This window comes from Salvia hispanica, chromosome 1, assembly GCF_023119035.1.
Source record: "Salvia hispanica cultivar TCC Black 2014 chromosome 1, UniMelb_Shisp_WGS_1.0, whole genome shotgun sequence".
Taxonomy (NCBI): Eukaryota; Viridiplantae; Streptophyta; class Magnoliopsida; order Lamiales; family Lamiaceae; genus Salvia; species Salvia hispanica.
This window is the reverse complement of record NC_062965.1, coordinates 9,959,463-9,982,074: the sequence shown is the minus strand read 5'-3', so window position 1 is coordinate 9,982,074 and position 22,612 is coordinate 9,959,463. Positions and strand designations below refer to the sequence as shown.

At 36.0% G+C, this 22,612-nt stretch overlaps 3 protein-coding genes and 1 long non-coding RNA gene across 4 annotated transcripts; 2 read left to right on the top strand and 2 right to left on the bottom strand.

The window, feature by feature from the left end:
- Positions 1-7,537: 7,537 nt before the first annotated feature.
- Positions 7,538-13,678, top strand: LOC125201398 (transcription factor GTE8-like). The gene is made up of 11 exons (XM_048099484.1): positions 7,538-7,940; positions 8,258-9,521; positions 9,634-9,682; positions 9,768-9,893; positions 10,790-10,851; positions 10,962-11,031; positions 12,511-12,588; positions 12,662-12,777; positions 12,851-12,917; positions 13,010-13,140; positions 13,220-13,678. The coding sequence occupies exons 2-11, from the start codon at positions 8,316-8,318 to the stop codon at positions 13,481-13,483; spliced, it is 2,169 nt and encodes a 722-aa protein (XP_047955441.1). The 5' UTR covers positions 7,538-7,940; positions 8,258-8,315; the 3' UTR covers positions 13,484-13,678.
- Positions 13,679-15,552: 1,874 nt separating this feature from the next.
- Positions 15,553-18,499, top strand: LOC125201401. Its single transcript, XR_007172902.1, has 4 exons — positions 15,553-15,687; positions 16,088-16,159; positions 17,092-17,443; positions 17,566-18,499. It is a non-coding gene; the product is annotated as an uncharacterized LOC125201401 (long non-coding RNA).
- Positions 16,184-18,698, bottom strand: LOC125201399 (lysine histidine transporter 1-like). The gene is made up of 8 exons (XM_048099486.1): positions 18,614-18,698; positions 18,204-18,361; positions 17,550-17,933; positions 17,030-17,423; positions 16,820-16,925; positions 16,628-16,719; positions 16,466-16,534; positions 16,184-16,401 (listed from the first exon to the last, which is right to left on the bottom strand). Exons 1-8 carry the CDS (start codon positions 18,695-18,697, stop codon positions 16,303-16,305), a joined length of 1,386 nt encoding a protein of 461 aa, XP_047955443.1. The 5' UTR covers position 18,698; the 3' UTR covers positions 16,184-16,302.
- Positions 18,699-19,490: 792 nt separating this feature from the next.
- Positions 19,491-22,048, bottom strand: LOC125201400 (lysine histidine transporter 1-like). The gene is made up of 8 exons (XM_048099487.1): positions 21,874-22,048; positions 21,609-21,766; positions 21,159-21,545; positions 20,514-20,907; positions 20,305-20,410; positions 20,123-20,214; positions 19,958-20,026; positions 19,491-19,880 (listed from the first exon to the last, which is right to left on the bottom strand). The coding sequence occupies exons 1-8, from the start codon at positions 21,919-21,921 to the stop codon at positions 19,782-19,784; spliced, it is 1,353 nt and encodes a 450-aa protein (XP_047955444.1). The 5' UTR covers positions 21,922-22,048; the 3' UTR covers positions 19,491-19,781.
- Positions 22,049-22,612: the final 564 nt, after the last annotated feature.

The following is a 22,612-nucleotide window of genomic DNA, read 5'->3' as shown; positions in this document are numbered from 1 at the left end:
AAAATATTAGTTCATCCTCTCCACTTGACTTCAAGCAATGATGCCAACATTAACTCATTTAACAGTCAAGACACATAGCTCCATATAATAAAACAAACGAAGGAGTGGGTAAAGACATTAAAAAAAACAATAGTCTATAACTAATCCCTCTTTTGTTTGATAGAGAGTGTATCCGTAAACACCAAAAAATGAATTTGTGGAACAAATAATTTTCTCGACAGCCTCAACTTATTCCCCTAAGATTCAACATTCAACATTTCTTGAATGATCATTCATCAATCAATTTGGCGCGAGTCTCCGTAGACACCATAAAATAAATTTGTGGAATAAAGTCCGTTTCTACAATCTGCAATAAAATGTGTAAATCTTTACATAAAAAGTACACAATAAGCTTTGATTACCAAATAAGTTATTGAAGGATGTAGATCAAAGGATCAATTAGCAATGTGTATAATGGTTCCTAATGTCTATCAATATCTGCAAGATATCAATAAACCTAATTATTATTTATTATCTATCTAGGATTCACCATGATAGAATAACCTCTATCTTAATCACGTGACATAAACAAATTTAGTTACTATCATCCAAATTCATATAGAATTTCTCAAGATATAATTAAATATATATAAGTCCATAAAATAAGGATAAAAATCCAATTAATCCATAATTTAATTTAAAAAATTAATAAATTTTAGATAATCCAATTAAATTGATATATTCAAAACTTATTCTAAATTATATCATAAAATTAACTCTAAAATTAGTTCCAAGGATTAGGAAACCATAACTAATTTCAAAATTTTCTCCAAATTAGTTCCTAGGTCCAGGAAGAGAAATTTCGGAATAAAGGGTTAAATTCGCTGACCTTTCATAATTAGGGATTCAATTCACTGACCTTTCACTATTTGGGATCGAGGCAAGTGTATTCTTCAGAATAAGGGATTTGTAATATTTTATCTTATTTATGTTCCTTTTTAGTATTATTTCCCTTTAACCATTTATCAATTGCCTAAATTACCCCGTTAAATTTTTACCTAAATTCTACTTGGGCAATTTCCATAAAATAGATACTCCGTATTAATCAAAATTTCAAGCACAAATAACACACTAAGAAATTATTTCATTGACCACTATCACAATCGAAATTGCAGCAGGTTCAATATCAAATGAATCATATTCCTAAATCACAAATTTGATCAATTGTCATTTTGAGGAAAACACAATAGAGGAATTGAATGTATAGAAATAAAAAACTAGAGAAGATATATGGAGCGGGGAGTGCCGAGAGAGAGATTGAGATTTGCTGTGAGAGGGAGAGCCCAAGAAAGATCCGGCGCCTTCGGAGGCGGCGATGGATTTCTTCCGGCCTTGAGAGGGAGAATACATAATTAAGGACGACAAGCTTCTCTTGGTGGAGGCTGATAATCCCCCTTGACTCGTTGTCATTTCCTCCGATTAACAATACCTCAATTCAATTCAAAAATGAATAATAAAATCACCTAAAAATCATATACAATTTTTACCTAAAAATTTGAAGGGGTAATTTAGGCAATTAATAAATGGTTAGAGGGAAAAATATTAGAAAAGAACATAAATAAAGATAAAATACCACAAATCCCTTATTCTGAAGAATACGCATGCCTCGATCCCAAATTACGAAAGGTCAGCGAATTGAATCCCTAATTACGAAAGGTTAGCGAACTTAACCCCTTATTCCGAAATTTCTCAGTAGGGAACCCTAACTAATTTTGAAATTGACGTCGCCAAGCCCGGGAACTGCCGCAGCACAGCTCCTACTCGGACTGCCACAGCTGTTAGACGTCTCCGTCAACACCGTTGGACGTCAAAGGCTGGGCAGCCTGCTCGTCGTTCCCATGGCTGCTGTTATCCGACGTCATCTCAGCTGCTCCTGCAGCTGCTTCACCGCAGGTGCTGCTGCCCTCGGCGCATGCTCGTGGACATCACCGGGAACTATTGAGTGACCATGGGGTTTTAACTTTGAAAACGCTCGAGACACTAAAAATATTTCATCATTTCAAAAAAACAACCATATCTCCTTGAGTTATTTAAGAAACTGTCATATATGTTCTTTCGGGTGCCGTGAAAGGTGGCCACCTTCGACGAACATGAAAATCGGCCAACCCGTTCGATGACTCAAGGTCCACACCATGTACATTATTAGTCTGAGTATGGACATACCCTTGCTAGGACCCAAATTCGATTACCATCATCTGGCATAGCAGGGTCACTCCCATTCCCTAGCCCATCATCAATAACAATATCTTGTGAAATGAGAATGTGGCCACAAACTCGATCACTGGACCGGCCGACCCAAAAGACGGCTCACGAACCTCATCGGTATACACTAGTCTAAGTAGGAACTCACTCCCTAGTCATACCCGAATTCGATTGTAATAGGCCTAGTAGGGACACTTCCCTTGCTAAACCAACAGATAGACATTTCTCAAAATAAAGCATGGCATGGCATAACATTTGCAAACTTTATTTTTCTCATAAAACGCATTTAAAACATGAATCACACTTTTGTCAATGTTGAGCATCGATTCATATCACATCAATAAAGTCGGGAAATTTATAGTATCACTCAATAATTCATCACATAGCGTCACATATCATACACAACAACACTTTCACTTTAAACACATATATCACATCATCATTGGAATAAAATTAATAATATGCAATCATACTTAGAAGACATTCCTACGCTTAAAATGATGCTCATACCGAAATATTAAATCGAAAACTCCTGAAAATACTTTAGTTTAAAAAACCCACCTTGTTCGTTTGAAGTCTTAACTTGTGTTCCATTTTGTACTCAAAAAGCGTACGTGAAATCACCCATTGATTTAATGTACTCCGACCCAAACTTCCATTCAATTAATTTGGCTCAAACCAAATCAACTCCAATCCTATCTCCTGTATTAAAACAGTAGGCCCAACCATTGAAATTAATTCATTGAGCCAAAAACATTCATTAATCTTCCTCACCTTAAGTGAAATCCCCTTCTCATTTGAAACACACGTATGTCATCTTCCTCTCTCACCCAAATCTCTCTTTCAAGCCTCTCTCTCTGTACATCACCTTAATTCGGTCACCTCCGCCGTCAACCTGTCGTTGCTCGCCTTCGCCATGAGCGGTTGGTCGAGCCATCGTTGTCTCTGTTACTGTTGTCGATCGTTGTCCGCTCTTCCAGCGACTCACCACGTTGCCTCCACCGAAATCACAGCGGCTTCAGCACCATCGCCAGTCTCTAGTCACACCGCTCGAAGCCAAGCCGCATGCTCTCGCCGGTTCCACACCGCTGCTGTCCCGGCTCGCCGAGCACTGCCGTCGCTCATCTCTCTCAATTTGTTCTCAATCCAAGAAAGAACTCAGTCGCCTACATTCCCTTATCCCCTCTCTGCTCTCAGTTAATTTGATCATGAAAAAGATACAAGAACCAAGAGTGAACGTGGATGGTGGTATACATAAACTAAACGTCAAGTTTTGTTGAGCTTTAGCCGAGATTTTCTCTTAGCATTGGCATCCATTGTGGTAACCGAAAAGGAAGTGGCGAAGGGCTCTAAATTGCTCTTCTCCAAAAATTGGGCTTCGAAATGTAGTTTCAAAGAGGAAATTGGGTACAAAAGAAATAATTGCTAAAGGCCCAAAATATATATTATTTTCCTATAAGAATTGAAGGTAAAAAGAATCTGACTTTAAAAAAAAAAAAAATCGATGCACTATTCAGAATAACTATAAAAAGATTGGGAAAAAGATTGGAAAGCTGGTGCCCATGGAGCATGTGAGTAAGGACTAAGCATGCCGAAAAGATTTGTGTTGGTCTGTCAGACAGTTGTCAGTTTGGGAGTTGGATCGTTACATGAGCGGTTTAAATGACTGCTTAAGCTCGAACCCGTTCCTTTGATTCTTTCTTTTGCCTCCTTATCTTTAGTTGTCCTCAGAGCACCCCCACCGTGGTCTTAGCTAAGAGCACGGTTATGCTCCCGGTCTCACTTTTATTCATTTTTTATTCTGTGTTCTTAGCTACTGCATAATACCCTCAATCATGCTCTTAGCTAAGACATGTTTTTTTCGTTTTCCACCGTTCTATTATTCAATTTAAATACTTCAATTACTAAAAACATTTCCATAATAATAAAATACATTAATAAATCCGAAATCAATTAGAAATTCGTAAAAAAAAAAGTGCATAACTACAAATTCTAAAAATTTAAAATAACACCCTAAAAGGTTGGAATTGCATATTCCAAAAATTACATGTTCGGTGTGATTTTTTTTTGGTGAAATTGGGTATTTGTAGATGAAAAATGTGAATATTAGAGTTAAAAAATGAAAAAACAAATTAAAAGTGGGAAAAAATGGATATATTTTATTTTGAAGTGAAAAAATATTTTTTTATATTAAAATCTGATTTTTTGAATTTTTCCAAATTAAAAAAAAAGAAAGTTATTTTCTAATAGCTATGTTCAAGCCCAGTCGCAGGTGGCGCGATTAGGCTTTACCGCACAACATGGGAGCGCCACGTCGCTCAGTCGCGTGTGTCCGTCAGAACAGACGGAGCTATTAGTCTTAGCTAAGAGCACCACCGTGCCGTCAGCACAAGCGCATCCGTGAGCATCTCCTTTGTCGTGTCATCGGTACGGCTCTGCTCTTCCATAAGGACGTCGTTGGAGATGCTCTAGGAATGAATCATTGTCCATGGTGGAGCTTTTGTCAAGGTATTAAGAGCATTCACTATGGGGGCAGTCAATTGAGCATATGATCAACACTCCTATCAGCCCCTCATTGTGGAAGAGGGGGTCGATCATCGGCTTTTCCACCATCACCCCAAAGAGCCCTTTATCGGCTTTGGCTGATCCCATATAGAGCCTTCCCATATAGGGCCTTTGATCGGCCTTCCATTGTGACAGGGCCGATCACCTGTCATTGATCTTTTTTTAATTTATTTTAAATCCTCTATATATATCTCTATACTCTATTATGTTTATTTGTGTTTTTTTTTATTATTTATTTTCTGAATTTTTTTAAAATGTAAGTTTTTTTTTTTAATTAAATATGTTTTCTATAATTTATTTTGTCTAGAATTTATTCTTATTCACCATCTTATCACATTTTAGTTGAGTGAAACAATTTAAATTGAAATATACAAATATTGATGATGTGGGGATGAAATGAAAAATATGATATGTCCTTTTGTTATAAGGAAATAAGCTGTTAAGAATAAATGGGATAAAATACTGATATAAAAAAAATAGTGAATGCTCTAAGTACTCTAACAAAATCACACATGTTAGTTTTACACTCAATCAAATTAACTTTGAGGAAGGATTGACTAAATTATTTTGAAGCGTCTCCAGAGTCTAGAGGAGCTCTCATGGAACTTTAATATTTTCATAGTCATATTAAAAATAAAACAGTTTTTTTTTTTGGATTGTATTATTAAAAAGAGTGAACTACAAAAATAGTCCCTAGACTATGCGTTTATCTCGCCAATGAAATCTGGACTTTAAAAATATCCCTAGCCAACCCTGGACTAAGCGTTTATCTCGAAAATAGTCCCTTTTCACTGTTTCGTGAAGAAAATTCCCTTTTAGGGGGTTTTGGGGAGTTTGGGCAATTTGGTCTTTTTACATTTTAAATTTGATATTATTTCAGTTATGCACTAAATCTGATATTATTTCAAAATTATCATTCTTCTTCCCTTTTGCCATCCTTCACTTTGTTTCTATATTTCAACATTAGATTTAATTTTAAATTTCAATTTTTAAATATCAATAAATTTTTTTAATTATTAAAATTACTACTAGTATTAAATAACAAATTAATAGTTTTAATCAATATTTGAAAGTGTCTAATATTTAACCAATAAGGTACGCCGACACCTTAGTTTTAATCATAAACAGATCATATAACACGATTTATTCTGAAATAAATATGCATCTAATGTAAGACTAATATAATTTTCATTTATTAATTTGAAAACAATCAAAATTAACTAGAAAATTTCAACAAAAATTCTCCTATATCAAAATTTTAGTATCAAATTTTTAGTCAACTTCATAATATTTTTAGTCAAATTCTCTTATACATTAGATGCATATTTATTTCGGAATAAATCGTGTTATATAATCTATTTATGATTAAAACTATTAAATATTAATTAAAACTAAGACGTTATCGTACCTTATTGATTAAATATTAGACACTATAAAATATTGATTAAAACTATTAATTTGTTATTTAATAGTAATTTTAATAATTAAAAAATTTATTGATTTAAAAATTAAAATTAAAATTAAAAATTAAATATAATATTGAAATAAAGAAACAAGGTGAAGGATGGCAAAAGGGAAGAAGAATGATAATTTTGAAATAATATCATATTTAGTACATCACTGAAATAATATCAGATTTAAAATGTAAAAAGACCAAATTGCTCAAACCCCCCAAAAGGGTATTTTCGTCACGAAACAGTGAAAAATGATCATTTTCGAGATAAACGCTTAGTCCAGGGTTGTCTGGGGATATTTTTAAAGTCCAGGGTTCATTGGCGAGATAAACGCATAGTCCAGGGACTATTTTTGTAGTTCACTCTATTAAAAATGAAATGTTTTCGAAAATAGAATCAACATCATCTCTATTTTTTCTTCTTTCTTATTTTACTCCCTTCATTAACTCACAAAACAACACTATATAAAATATTTTTCCCGAAACCAAATATTTTATATTTATTGAAACCTAAGGTCAATTCTCATTTAAAATCTATCAATGCTTCATCAGTTCTTCCAAGAACGCCCTCTAAAATAAGAGGGACGTTTCTATCTTCCTCCATATCCAACACAATAAAATCTTAAGAAAAAAAGATATACTCACTGACCTAGCATATAAACAACATTGCAAAATACTTTTGTCGAAGAAATGACTCATCTTCCTTTAGAGAATGTAAAAGTTAATATTCCATCCGTCCCTTAAAAATAGGTGCAATGGATATGGCACGAGAATTAAGACAAAATTGGTAAAGTAAGAGAAATAGAGAATAATGATATGATACGGTAAGAGGGAGAAGGAGAATGGTATTTAAAGTAGTGTTATGCATAGTGGAAACTATATTATTAAATTAACATAAATTTCTAAAAATATAATGCACATATTTTTGTGGGATGGATGGAAATAAAAGTGAATACTATATTTTTATGGGATGGAGTGTGTATAAATTATTTATTAATTTTTCAAGGAATTAAATATTACAATACATTTTTATTAATTAGTTAATCCCATCTAGTCAATGTCTTAAAATGAAAGTAAAATATATAACTTCTTAATTTAATTCCATAAAATTACAATACGAATATATGTATATAAATCTAACTGAGGCTGCCTTCCATATTACTTAGATCCAGATCTAGCGGTTAGGATCATCCGAGCAGACAATCAACGGTCAGATTTCCACAATGGCGCCGCCACCATAAGTATACGACCTGCCGCCCACTCCCACTGATACACGCACTCTCTCTCTCTAGAAAAAAATGAACAGAGTGATTGCGCACACTTTCTCTCTCCATCTACTACACTAGATCATATCGATATACACACTCCTTTTGGAGCTCAGATGCTTCGGGTAGCTTTCCCGAATCGACTAGCGCGCTTGATTCGGGGCTCCCTTATTAATCCAGTTCAAGCTTTTGTATTCTTCTAGGGTTTCGAAATTACTGAGTGTTTATGTTTTTACGAGTATTCATTTTCTCAGCTGAGCTCCCAATTTTTAATTCTCGATCTAGGGTTGAGTTATTCAATTCTCCAATTTAAGTTAGTGAATTTTGCTCTATACAAAATATTTCCGTCCCTTCCCGGGCATTGGCTGCTGGACTGGTGCTCGTGGCCAAGATTGAGGACTGGAATATATGTCAAGGTAATTGTATTTCAGCTCGAGCATGAATTGGTAATGGATTATGTTAGGTGTTATTGAAGTTAGGTATTTCGGCCCAGTCCAATTTGTATATATGAGTGGAATGTAAAATGTTGGTTTATTTCAGAGGAAAGTGTTGCTGATTTGGGGAATCAGGTTTAGTAATTGTTCACAAGCTGAGTGAGACTTGTTTAGGTTATTTCTTGAATTTCTTCTGCAAAAAATCTGTATATTTAAGCAAAGTTGAAAAGTTAACCAATAGTGAATTTTTAATATGTATGTTCGAATGAATGCAATTTTCCCCCCAATGCTTTCTGCAGATTATTTTGGTTGCTATAGTTGGTAAAAGAATTCTGTATAAGTGCGTGAAGCGGTATAATGATGGCCAAGAAAGATAGATTCCCCCCTGGTTATTCTGCTAGTGTTGCTCCAAATTATGAATCTGAAGGATCTGGCAGCTCGGGACGCATTGACTCTGTTGATGGCTCTTCTGCGGCTAAGAGAAAATGGGTTGATTTGAATTCAGCCTCCAGGGATGGTTTTACTGTACCCGTACAAATTATTCCAATGTCCAAATTGTCTTCCTTGGAGAGGAAGAGTTTGGCGCGTCGCTTGACATCAGAGCTTGAGAAGATTCGAATTCTCCAAAATAAGGTTGAGTTGCCAATGAAAAAAATGGTAAATAAGTTTACAAAGTCAAATTCTAGTGATGCTCTCACTTGCGCTAATGGACAACAGAAAGGGCTGCAAGTGGGTAGCTTGAAGAAATCGGCGTTGTTGAATTCTGCATCTGGGAAGAAAGCTCGTGGTTGGAATCGAGGTATAACGGGAAGGTTTCAATCAGCAGGCAACAACTCTCATGTGAATGCTAACAACGCAACACTTAAGCAGTGCGATGGTCTCTTGAAGAAGCTGATGTCGCAAGAATTTGCTTGGGTATTCAATACACCTGTCGATGTGGTGAAACTGAACATTCCGGATTATTTTAATATAATCAAAACCCCCATGGATTTGGGAACAGTTAAGAGAAAACTCAATTCAGGGAAGTACTCAGATCCTATAGAATTCGTAGATGATGTCCGACTTACTTTTACAAATGCAAAGACATATAATCCACCTGGGAGTGACGTCCACGTTCTGGCTGAGTCATTTAGTCAGTTCTTTGAAACAAGGTGGAAAGCTATTGAGAATAAATTTTTGGTGATTGCTTCTCATTCGGCACCTAAAAAGCCAAGGGGTATTGAAGAAACTGGAATAGCCAAGACATTGGCTCCATCGAAAAAGAGGAAACCGAGTCCAATACAACATGAAGTTGTACAAGAACCTACAAAGAGGAAGCTGACTTCTGAAGACAAGCATAAATTGAGCATGGAATTAGAGGGTTTTGATGGGGACCTTCCTGATACCGTCATTGATTTGCTCAGAGCACACACTTCAAATAGAGGTGATGGTGGAGAGGATGAGATTGAAATAGACATTGACGATCTTAGCGATGACACCTTATTTACCTTGAGGAAGCTTTTAGATGAACATTTACCTGATAACCAGAAGAACCTTGCCAGATCTGAGGCCTGTGAGATTGAGGTATTTTTTTTCCTTTTAGCTCATTTCTTGTCCCTCATTGTGGAGACCCTGCTGAAGTATGCATGTGTTGTTTTAGCATTACCACCAATTGATCGTTTCTCTTCTTTTTCAGCTCCCAAATGTATCAGGGTTTAGCAATTCATCACTTCAAGTTGATAAAGGTTCTAATTTTTGTAAATTGACTCTATGATTAAGTGTCACTTCTCTGAAGTTATTTTTTGATTATGTGATGTTCACTATCTTAAGGCAACGATAACGATCCCATTGACGAGGATGTTGATATTGGGGGAAATGAAGCTCCTGTCACTAGTTATCCTCCAGTTTTGATTGAAAAAGATGTTGGGGGCAGAGCTGAAGAATATAATGAAGCAGGTTGATCTGGATTCTGAATAAACAAACAGTAAATATTATCTGATTATAATCCTGTATCAGGACTTCATGCTAGCAAACGTTTACATTTTTTGAACTCTTAAATTGATCCCATGTGCTAGTTAATTCAGTGTGATATAAATGTCTGTTTCCTTGCATGTGATGTTTTTGTGCTGCAAAGTTTATGTTTATAATCTGTGTGGTTACTAATTGTGAATACGTCCTTGTAGAAGTTTTAAATGTGCATGCATTTGCACGGCTGGTTTTCAAGAGTTTTGATTCCCCATTTGAGTGCTTTTCATTCCTCACCTCTGACTGGTGTTTGGGTTTCCCCGTTTCCCTCCTCATTATCCATCCTCCACCACCATAGATCCATCCTCTGCCAGCCCCAGCTCTTCCCCAGCCATAACTCAACACCTCCTTCTGCTACCACTCCGTTGCCCATCCCCACCACACCACTGTTGCAATTCCCTGCCACCACAACCATGCCACCCATCTCCCCGGTTGAACTATTTTGGTTCTGGAAGTGTTAGATATTGTTCGCCTTGCAATTATAGGCAGGGTTCATGATTGACAAGATAAAGTGTCGGGTATTTTTAGTCCTTATCATTATGATTTCTCCATCCTAGCCTTTGAGTGAGATACGAATCAAACAAAAATTACAAAATTAGCTCTAATGGTAAAAAAATCTCAATGGCTTTGGGATATTCTAAAGTTCTATTCCATATAAGTAAACAATCAATTAACTTATCATAGTATTTTTTATCTATCTAGAGCTAAATGTTTAATTGTTTGTTAAATGTTTATAGTCCTCCTTTGAGACATAGCATGGTTTCTGTACCTTCTATGATTTGTGTTCGCTGAACCCTAAAATATTTCTTATATTTTTAATCTTGCAGGTCCAGACTCTGATAGAGGGTCTGAATGCTCCAAGGGTTCTTCAGCTGTAAAACAAGAGCAGGTCCCCTCTTATTTCTTTCTTGCACGGTTGCACCATTGTTCTCCTTTGGTCATAGAGTCAGTAATTGCTGCTTGTTGGTATTTATATAGTGTTTTTAATAAATGTTTCAGGATGAAACCTGTCACACAGCAGATTCAGATATTAAAAAGGTTGACACTGGCGAGCTGGTTAGCAAAGATCGTAAGTGTTCTGGATTTGTCTTATCCTTCTGTTTTATCGGATTGGGAGGAAGGGGAGAGGCTTTGTTCTTTTTTGGGATTTTAGGATTCGTTTCTATTTTAATTCCAGAGAGTCAGCATTTTGAAGATATCAACTTGCTTTGAATGCAATGTAAATTAGATTTTTGGGGTAATGTGGAAATAGCTGCTTGGACTTAGATCTTTTGGCTTCTGAAGTCATTCCTTTAGTGTAGGAGTTATGGTCCCATGACACATCGTGGCTCATCCCACATTGTTGGAGATGAGCGGTGTTATAAAAAGGCAGCCATGCATGGCTTGGCATTTTTCGGTGGCAGCGATGGCTGCCACCATGCCTCTTGTAGTGCCACGGCACTTTCATAGTTGTCATTTTCTCCCACCCATTTACCAATTAACCAAAAACCCAATCCATTCACCTATTGAAAGTAGGGGTTTTGGAAATTTTATCCTCCACACATTGGACCCGCTGCCTAAGTTTGCGCCGTTTCAATCGATGCACCTCCCCACTGCCTGCTGTTCAGCCTCTGGCACCGTTTTCTCAATTTCTGTATTACTGTATGCCTTATGTATTAGTGGAATTCAGATACACATACTCCCCCTGTCCCATTCAAGATGACCATATTCTTGAATGACATAAGATTTTAGGTGGAGTTGTTGAATGTATTAAAGTAGAAAGAAAAATATAGTTGAATATTTTATCGAGGAGAGAGAAGAGACATGTTTTATTCCCAAAAGAAAAGAGGATATCTTAGTTGAGACAAACTAAAAAGGGAAAGTAGACATCTTGAATGGGATGTATGTAGTATTAATATTATCGATTATTAGATCTAATTTACTTTATCAAGAAAATTGTAGAAGTACTTTCTATAAATAATTGAATAAATATATTATTAATGTACATAAAAATTACAGCATATATAAAATCCAAATTTTTAGAAAATGATAAAAAAAATCTCAAAATATAATAAATTTCAATTGAAGAAAGTACTGTTTTCTAGCAACTTAATATGATGACGGTACTTTCTTCAAATAAAATTATATTTTGAGATATTTTTTAGCGTTTTCTAAAAATTAGCATTTTATATATACTGTATTTTTATATACATTTATAATATTTATTTATTTATTTAATTATTTATTGATCGTAATATTCTGCCATGCCAACCGTCATAACCTTGTGGAGGTTTTTTTGTCGACCGCCATACGCCACTGATAACATTTCCATGAGCCTGATGAAGTTGTATCTCAGCTGTAAGTACACAGCATTCTTCAGCCCTGTGTTGAGAAGTAGATTTTCAGGCATGATGTCCTAAGTTTAGTTGAAATATTATTTATAGCTCTCAGCTCTGTGTTGAGAAGTATTTTCAGGCGTGATGCATGTTAAGTCAGCTTTCTATTATCTGTTAACTTCTCAGTCAATTACACGATTTACTGGTTAAGCTAGATGCCTGATTCCTTACAGCATCTGCTAGTGAACTGGACCACCTTGAAGATGGTTTAGTGAAGCCTTCCTTGAGTGATTCAGATGGACAAGTTGATGGTAAGAGCTCAGTGTGATGGATTGGCTATGTAAATATTTGCTGTTTCTTATCTGTCATTGTTGAACGTGTCAGTGGAGGGTGCACAAGATGACAGGCATGTCTCCCCAGACAAGCTGTACAGGGCAGCTATCTTGAAGAATCGGTTTTTGGACACAATCTTAAAAGCTCGAGAGAAAACTCTAACTCAGGTTAGTGATTTCCCAAATTTTCATCACTAGTTACCCTATTAGTTTTAGCAGCATGATCCTGATCTCCTGGCAGGATGAGAAGATGGACCCGGAGAAACTCCGACGTGAAAGAGAGGAACTTGAGATGCACAAAAAAAGAGGTAATTCATGTAATTGCTTGGTGATGGTTTATGGATGAGCACTTCTGCTCTCCAACAAAGGATTTTTAACATCTTTGCTTTCATTTAAACAGAGAAAGCTAGGCTTCAAGCAGAAGCCAAAGCTGCAGAAGATGCTCGTAAGCGGGCTGAAGCTGAAGCTGCAGCTGAAGAAAAAAGGAGAAGGGAACTGGAGAGAGAAGCAGCGAGAGAAGCGCTGCTCAAGGTTCGATTACCACAAACTAACTCGAATCTTATCCCTTATTCTCTTCCATCGAAGCCTATATTACCGTGTAACGCTGCAGATGGAGAAGACGGTTGAAATCAACGAGAATTCTCGTTTTCTTGAGGACTTGGAAATGTTGAGGACAGCCCCTACCGAGCAACTAGCACTAGCTAGCATTGTCGATGAAACAACTCCAGAGGACTCACAGGATGGGTTTGGGAGTTTCAAGTTCGGAAGTCATAATCCATTAGAGCAGCTTGGATTGTACATGAAGATGGACGACGACGATGAGGAACCCGAACCCCCAACAACCGATCCCAATGCTACTACATGCTCAATGTAGATGAAGGTGAGATCGGTTCGCCTGTTCATTGGACTCTCGATATTCTTGGTCTTCAACTTCGAAAACCACAAAAATAAGTCCTGAAAATGAGAATGATTCCAACCTTATTTACGTGGGAAATACAAATACGTATAGCTGATATCATGTTGTATGAATATATGATGGTGTGGAAGTGTGGTCTATATTGGCTCCTAATTTTGCTCTCTTCTCTCTTAATACAAGATCTAAGTATGGAATTTGCATTTTTTTCTATTGCAAATGGTAAGTTTCTCTTGTTTGGTGTATGTATACAATTCACACAAAAAACAGAAAAATTGATCCAAGTGAAAACTTCAGTACTACTTTCTTTTCGGAATTGCTTCAACAAAGAGAAATACTCCCTTTGTCCCAATTATTCCTTTGGGCATAAAGATTAAGAAATTGTATGAAATAAGTTAGAGGGAAGTAAACTAAAGTAGAGGAGATAATAAAGTATGATAAATAAAAGAAAAGAAAATCATGAGTGATTAAATATTTTATTCTTGTCAAAATAGAAAATAACGCCACTTAATTAGATATTTAAAAAGAATATGAACCAACTTAGTGAGACAGGGATGGGGGCTGTTATATTGCTAACTCAATGTTTAATTGCTAACTACAACTCAATAATAACCATTAGATATTCAAATTAAAGGCCTAGATCATCAACCAAGAAATGTCAATACGATAAAAAAAAACGTCAATAACACTGTAGGATTAATTCCAATAAAAATCAATAGGGGTATTAATGTCAAGTTAGTTATAACTAACTTTTAAAAGAAATCCCAAAACTTTAAATTCATATAGCATATATCAAATTAAAGATAATTTTATAAGAATTCCAACGATATACTACATGCATATGTTCCGACGTCAAAATTCAAAAAAAAATTCGTATTTTTTACGAACAGATTTATGTCAATACACCTTACCTAATATGTCAATATTATGCTTGTAAAATGTCAATATGAAACTGTGTTGACATTATTATGTCTACGTGTTGATGTATTTCATACACTGTATTGATATTGTATTTCTAAACCCTAAATTTGATAGTTGCTATCATCTTTTTAATATTAAAAAATGAAAAACGAAATTACACATGACAAATTGTAGACCACAAGATTTTTAAAATCTTATGGTCTTAAATTAGTTGTAGTTAGCAACTAAGTGATGAGTTAGCAATTGATCACTCCCCGACAGGGATGTACTATATAATGGACGTAAAGCAATTAAACACAATTTTAAATTTCATGTCATTAAATATAACATTACTCCTAAAATACAATGAAAAAGTACATCTATATTATATTTCCGTTAACCCGTTTTCATATTTAATATTCTCTCTGTCTCATTTTTTGGCGGCATAAAATTTTATGCAGTGTTGTTTTTTGTTAATGAGGAGAAAATAAAGTAAAAATAAATGTATTTCCATTTTTAGTAATTGATCATCTTGATTGGGACAAATCGAAAGAAAACCTAGTTGTCTTCTCTGGGACGCAATTAATAATAATTAACATTTCTCTCACATTATTTTTTCTATTTAATATAATAAGTATAACTTTTTTAATTTCTCTGCCGAAAAGAAATACCTAGCTATGGTAGAATGGAGGGAGTAATGTGCCATTTAAAGTGAGGCGAATGAAGTATTTTTTTTTTCTTAATATTTGAGTTATTACAAACAAATAGTATTTCCACCGTCCCAACTAAGTTGAGTCATATTTCTTTTTGAAACATACCAACTAAGTTGAGTCATATTTTTTTTAAAAATAAAAATCAAAGTATCCAAACGCTTTTACTTTATTTCATCACCTATTTTACTCTCTTTATTTTTCCTATTTTATATATATCTCTCCTATTTTTCAACTCAATTTCTTATTTTATGGAGTAGTATATCTCTCCTACTTTTCAACTCAATTTCTCATTAACATGAGGAAGTAGTAGTAGTTGTAGTAAGAATTTTGTAAATATCAATATTCTAACATATTTTATTTGAAATAAAAGAAAAACGGAATACTGTTTTATGTTCAAATTTGCAACGATAAAAAATGTCTCTGGAAATGGCAATTTTCCTCCTTCGCAAAAACCTCGTGTTGGATTACAGCATTGCCTGATTTCCTCACGGATATTCTCTACTATCTCATCTTCATTGTTTGGCCAGCTCGGATGTGGACATTGCAGCTAAGGTGTTTGATCTTATGTCTCCTCCGTTTTATGCGCTCTATTTATTCTCTTTTAATGGCAAACTTGAATTATTACAAGTGATTAAAAATCCTTGTTTGATATTTTTATGAGAATCTTTCTTTTTCTTGGTGGAGAGTAGGTTTACCTTTATTCTTTTGATTCACCTTTTTTTAAAAATCAAGTTTCTAATATGTTGTTGTGGTTTCCTACTGAGGTCAATTAGTTCTACAACCAGCATGCCATTTCAGAATTTTGTCTTGTAGAATGCATATCTGTTTGTGTGTGTGTTTTGTCATGTTTTACATTATGCACAATATACACTCTAAACATTAATGAAATAATTCCCTTTGCACAATGTAGTCCTTCTATTTGTAATCAAGTTTTATTGTTTCTACTTTTCAGGAACATAAGGAAAAAATATGTGGCTTATTTATCAATCACAAGGAAAAAACACAACTTTTAAATGAACCCAGGGTATTTAATTCTTTTCTTGGTTGCTATATTTCCCTTGAAAATTCATATTTATCCACATGTAGTGCATATATCATGCTTTAAAGCCATCAGAATTCGTTGCTACTACATTCTTACCCTTATTCTAAAGAAAGTGGTGAAAGTGCTTAAGAGTAAAATTCGTAGTCCTTAGCCTTCAGGATTATATTTCTTAAGCCTCCAATGGGTGAGAGTATCATCAACATAAGTCCAAGAATAATGCAAATCTGAAAATAAAGCAGATGATTAGACATACTACTTTTAGTGTTATAGACTTTGTGCTTTACTTACCCAATTGGTGAACCAAGATAAGCTGAATCTTTTAGGTTTATAGATTGCAAGCCACATGACACAGGGCAACTGAAATAGAGAGATAATAGAATTATAGAAGACTCAGCCAATTTTATGTTTGGTTAGAACAGTATTCACAACTGGGTTTTCAGAATTACTTACAAAGTAGGTTGTCGGGGCGAAAGCAAAACCTCCAAAAAATCCCAGCAGCCCACCAAAGAATGGGAATGTTATAGCAATGAACATAGTAAATGCTGGGGAAAACATGTAGAGATAAGGTTGCTAAAACTTTTACTTCAAAACTAGCAAATACTTCAGTTTGGTAGAGGGTGTGGGATTTGTTGGTAATACTACCTACGTAGATGTTGCGTGAGATGAAACGAAGCCAGAAGTTTGGTTTGAACCTCAATGTTTTCACTAACAGAGTTTCGATCATGTCAAAAACTGGCATGGCATAAATCTGCAGAGAATGGGATCCAATGTCAGAAAATCGAACACCTGTTTATTGCTCGAGAAGTGGTTGAAAAAGACAAAAAACAATTCAATAAGAAATGAAAACTGAACCTGGTAACTTCCAATAACATGGATAACCACAAACATGTTAGCTGCTGCTATGAGCCATGCAGGTTTCTCTAGCGACTGAAGTATGTTGTCCTCGACTTGGTTCCCAAACATCCTGTAGCCTATAAGAGCAACGGGGAAGTAACACAATGCAACAACGAAGTAGGCAACAAGCACACCTTTCCACATGGGCTTCTTTGAGGGCTTCTCTTTTGTTGACGGAATAGTTGCCTGAATCTCCAGCACCACATTGTGACCGGCATAGGCAAACGCCACCTCCCCCAGGGCGGTGAAGAAGTCAAAAACTTTTCCAGCTCTGCTGGATGCTGGATAGCTGTACTCAACTCCCTTTTGGACTCCCTTGTGAATGGAAGCTGTCCATGCTATCGTAGAGTAACTGTTTATTTGGAAACGAAAGTGAGTATCATTGTTGTTTATGAACTTTGCTTACAACATCTACCTTTTGTGATATAGCATTAGTTTCTATTTGAGGAGGGCTTTGTTAAAGATACTGAACACTTACGTTAAAGACATGACAGCTGCAGCTAAAGATATCCCAGAGATTGAGTTGAAGTTTGGCAAATGGGAGAGAACAAAATGGGCAGAAGCGAATATCATTATGAAGTAAGTAGTTTTGATATCCTTACAGCTTCCACATACAGTTTTGTGGAATTTCTTCAGCGATTTGCCTCCAGTTACCATGTAAACTATATTGACACCAACTTCAACGACTAACTGCTGAGGTACTACGATGTAAAGGCCAAGCTTTTCACCAAATGCGTGCTGGCCAAGTTCATGGTATCGATCAAAACGTTTTCCTGGTACCATCTCATGCATCTCAACCATTTGCCACAAAGTGTATAATGTGATGATCCATGAGAGAATTAGAATGGCAACTCCTGGTCCCCTAAAGTCACAAGTTATGGAATAAGGAATAGGTTTTGATGGGAGAAATGAAAATATAAAGGAGCAATATATTGATAGGTTCCTGAACTTTCATTTTTTTAAACTTTCTATTTTTTTGTAATGGGATGCTAAAACTTTCATTGGTTCAGTTGGATCCTTGTCTAGTGATCCAATTTAACCAAATGAAAGCTTGGGACTAAATATAGCATAACGCAAAGCTTAAGCTTTACCGAAACAAACAAATTTGTCCTCAAGTTGAAGGCATGCTTACCATCCCAGAGCTGCCATGGCATAAGGAAGACTTAGGACACCTGCTCCAACCATGGCTGTAACATTGTGGAAAGCTGAGTACCACCATTTTGCGTTCCGTGATGAAGTAATTGGAAGCCAGTCATCTATTGCCTTTTGCTCCACTGACCGGTAATCTTCCTATAATTAGCAATACGAAACATTCAGACCATGTAATGGAACTAGAGTATAAAGATGTTCTGTTAAGTATGGAAATGTTGAAATGGTTGGTGTTAGAACTTTCTCCACACAGTTCTCTCTATATCAGTTAGTGCCTTAGTGGTGATGATGAATTGTGTGAAACTACAATTTATCGAGATCCTGTGAGCCAGGTCTTTTATCTGCAAAAACACGTGTATAATTTATGTTGTACGGAGAGAGAATGACAGTTACTTTTGTTGCTCTGTATGTCTCTCCATCTGCTGGTGTTGAAGCAGGGATAGAAACATTGTCATCAGCTGCTTCCTTCGTTGCCATGGTGTTGTAGCACAGAAATGGAGAGAAGGTGCAGGGAACTACACAATGGCTCTTATATAGATGTCATGTATTAGCACATAGATTTTAAATGAATAAATCTTGGTTTGCCTGTTGGAAAGATGCTTCTTGCGGCAGACAAGTCTTCTAGGTAAGCGGTATTCACACTAGTTCAAGATTCCGAACTTTGTATTGTCATCACCAATGAGTGATGCCTAATTATAATAAACTTAGGTTCGTTTTTTGTTGTCATACAAGTTTACCTTTGAGTGTGTAGCTGGTTATAGAAGGTATCGTAATGTCCAAAATTCATAGAGATTGACAACACATAGAGATGCAGGCTCACATTGGACAAGATTTAATCTTGTATGCATTATGCAACCAATAAATTAACCTCATCCTTGAGCAAGGATAGATTATGCAGTCTTAGATTTCTCCATCCTTCATTTTATTGTTTTGTACTCTATTTCAAATATGATATGCTTCGTCTCTCCAGCTCGGCGAGTGAGGAACGATAATTTCAAGGACAGTTTCACCAGCCAAATGCAATTTTCTACTAGTTTTGGAATTCAAGGTACATCGCCTTGACATATGATATTACTTTGTTTTATTCTGTTTCATTATATATTGTATTATTCTCTTGGTATGTGTAATGTATTCTAAAGAGTCTAGGGTATCAAAGGACATGCTTCCTCATGTTTCGTTTAGACTATCTATCTAATGGTCTACATGTAGTCAACGTCTTGCATTGCGTTTCAGCAGCGTGTTATGTGTTGATTAAAAGCAAACTAGAACATGAAAATCAAAACAGTCACATGGTCATTTGCTAGCATATGATTGTATTTAAATTATCATTGCAATACTGTTTTTCATTAACAAAAGCACTAATAGTCTAGAACACAAGCAAACAGGTTTATACACAGAATAAATTCAGAGATAAAATTGTAAGCATTGAATTGCTGGAGCAGGCGATGAACCCTCCACTCCTCGCTTAGCAATCGACACATCCATCTTGGTTTAAAATTCATCCAAATTTCTTCACCGATCGAGCCTTCTCAACCAGCAAGACACATCAATCTGTAGATGCTTAGGAGTAGAAGTCGTAGGTCTTTGCTTGTAATATTATTGACCTTAGCGCTCCTATTGGTGCTATAATCATCAGAAGGACTCCGAGAATGATGCAAATCTGAGTTCCGAAATCCCAAAAACCATCAGCTAGTGATACGACAAAAAGATATGCAAGAACATAGAGTATTAACTCACCCAGTTAGTAATCCAAGATAGGCTGAACCTCTTTGGTTTATAGATTGCAAGCCACATGATACAAGGCAGCTGTAGGAAAGTTTTGAGCATTTTAGATATTATGCTAACAGGAGACATTCAATCTATGAAATGCACAAACAGTATAAGCAGTTTAATTGTACTCACAAAGTATGTGGTTGGTGCGAAAGCAAAACCTCCAAAGAATCCGAGGAGTCCGCCAAAGAAAGGGAATGAAATGGCAACAAACATTGTGAATGCTGAAACATTGATATAAACATTCTTTTTAAGTGGCATAACATAACAATCATCTTACGGAATGGAGTTTGAATGCGGTATCTTTAACGTACCGACATAGATGTTTCTGGTGATGAAGCGCAGGTAGCAGGTTGGCTTGAAGCGTAGTTTCTTGACTAGGAGAGTCTCTATCATGTCAAAAACTGGCATCGCGTATATCTGCATCCACACATAGCATGTGATTCGATGACTTCCTTTGATATGTGTATGTCGAATTACTGAATTACACTAGAATGATGAAACACACTGAGTTTCATTTTACCTGATAGCTTCCAATAACATGTACCACGACGAACATGTTAGCCATGGCGATGAGCCAAGTTGGTTTGTTTAATGATATCAAAATGTTGTCTGATACTTCATTGCCATACATCCAGTATCCAATGAATGCGACAGGGAAGTAGCACAGGGCGACAACAATGTAGGCAACGATGACTCCCTTCCACATGGGCCCCTTGGAAGGCTTCTCCGGTGTCGAAGGGATGGTGGCTTGAATCTCCAAGACAACATTATGCCCGGCATAGGCAAAAGCCACATCTCCCAGAGCACTGAAGAAGTTGAAAACAGTACCGGCTGTGCTTTTCGCTCTGTAACCATATTGCACGTTTGGTTGAACGCCCTTTTTCAGCGCAGCCCCCCACGCAATCGTAGAATAGCTTCCCACACAAGACAAAATCATCATGTCAGATCATAGGTAAGTCGTATAAAGTTTCACAGTATATAAATATATATGTATCTCGGGATATAATCGGTTGATTACTATCTTAAATTGATAACTGACAACTATTGATATTTTACATGCATATATAACTCAACTACATTTAGTTGACCTCAATAACGTAGGTTGTTGACATAGTTGTCAGATATCAATTTAAGCTAGTTATCAACATAACGGAACCCTATGTACCTCAAGGACATGATTGCTGCAGCCAAAGACACGCCGGAAATGGAATTGAGGTTGGGGAGATGTGAGAGGACAAAGTGGACGGAGGCGAAGATCATTATAAAATAGGTAAGCTTGATGTCTTTGCAGTGATCATCACAGACCAAATCATGGAATTTCTTGAGTGATTTCCCTCCTGTGACCATGTACACAATGTCCACTCCGACTTCAACAACTAGCTGCTGAGGCACGACGATGTACAGCCCGAGCTTCTCTCCGAAAGCATGCTGTCCGAGCTCGTGATATCGGTCAAACCTCTTGCCAGGTACCATTTCATGCATCTCAACCATCTGCCACAATGTGTAGAGGGTGATGATCCAAGATATGATCATCACTGCTACTCCGGGACCCCTGAAAATAACCCGAAATCGTTCAGTTTCAAGTCATATATACTGCAGAAGTTTCAATACTTACCATCCCAGCTCAGACATGGCAAAAGGGAGACTGAGAACTCCAGCTCCAACCATGGCTGTGACATTGTGAAAAGCCGAGTACCACCATTTCGCATTTCGTGAAGAAGTAATAGGCAGCCAATCATCGATCGCCTTCTCTTCCGCAGTCCTTGTATCCACCTGCACGTTTATTTTCGTTTACCTCTTCCCTTGGAGTTGCTCTAAGTCCGGTATAGATATACTTGAACAAATTAAATTGACATGTGTTGTGGTACATGGGAACTTACATTTTTCTTGTAATCGCTTGCAGTTGAATCATCAGTTGCCATGGCCATTAAAATTCAATGTGTATCAACTCTGGAAATACAAACTCCTCACCCTCTTAATATGTAAATATGCAGTTGGAAGATTAATGGAGTTACCAGAGATAGAGACGTTTTGTTTGACTTATAGTGAAGAAGGTGACATGAATTCTTGTTTATAAAATTGAAAGCATATATAAAAGCCGGCAGTTTTGTCCTAACAATTGTTTAATATATATGTATTTATTCAGACATGTATAACAAATAGATAAAATCAAACCAAGTCAAGAATGAATATTTGTTCGGCTGAATTGTGATAATCCAGCCCAAGTCAAGAATGAAGAAATTATACTGATCCATAAAATAGTGATCCAGCTATAACCAAACCTCGATCGGCGTGAAGTTTTTGTTTAGTTTAATTCAATGCGACATATACACAATCCTATCAAATAAGGTAATAACTCTCTGTATCGATCGTTTTGTCCAGAACATGTTAACTACTAAACGAATAATTAAAAAATATCAACAGATCACAAAATAAAAATATCAATACATCATCAATCATTGATATTATATTGACAATTTTTATTACTATTATTTTATCATCTGTTGACATTTTGTTATATTTCAGAGCATAATTTGAAGTTTATAATGTTCATTTGATTACATCCCAAATATATATTTAAATACTCCGTATTAAAAACCTTTCCAAATTATTGTGTTT

Bases quoted from the DNA above. Each gene is read 5' to 3' on its own strand.
- LOC125201399 (XM_048099486.1), bottom strand. From the start codon at position 18,697: ATGGCAACGAAGGAAGCAGCTGATGACAATGTTTCTATCCCTGCTTCA. The intron at 16,720-16,819 runs GTAGTATTACCA...TGTTTTCCCCAG, and splicing joins CTCACGCAACATCTACGTAG to CATTTACTATGTTCATTGCT. The intron at 16,402-16,465 runs GTAAGTAAAGCA...CTTTATTTTCAG, and splicing joins TATCTTGGTTCACCAATTGG to ATTTGCATTATTCTTGGACT.
- LOC125201400 (XM_048099487.1), bottom strand. From the start codon at position 21,921: ATGGCCATGGCAACTGATGATTCAACTGCAAGCGATTACAAGAAAAAT. The intron at 21,546-21,608 runs GTAAGTATTGAA...GGTTATTTTCAG, and splicing joins GCCATGTCTGAGCTGGGATG to GGGTCCCGGAGTAGCAGTGA. The intron at 20,908-21,158 runs GTACATAGGGTT...TTGTGTGGGAAG, and splicing joins GCAGCAATCATGTCCTTGAG to CTATTCTACGATTGCGTGGG.
- LOC125201398 (XM_048099484.1), top strand. From the start codon at position 8,316: ATGATGGCCAAGAAAGATAGATTCCCCCCTGGTTATTCTGCTAGTGTT. The intron at 12,778-12,850 runs GTTAGTGATTTC...ATCTCCTGGCAG, and splicing joins GAGAGAAAACTCTAACTCAG to GATGAGAAGATGGACCCGGA. The intron at 12,918-13,009 runs GTAATTCATGTA...TCATTTAAACAG, and splicing joins TGAGATGCACAAAAAAAGAG to AGAAAGCTAGGCTTCAAGCA.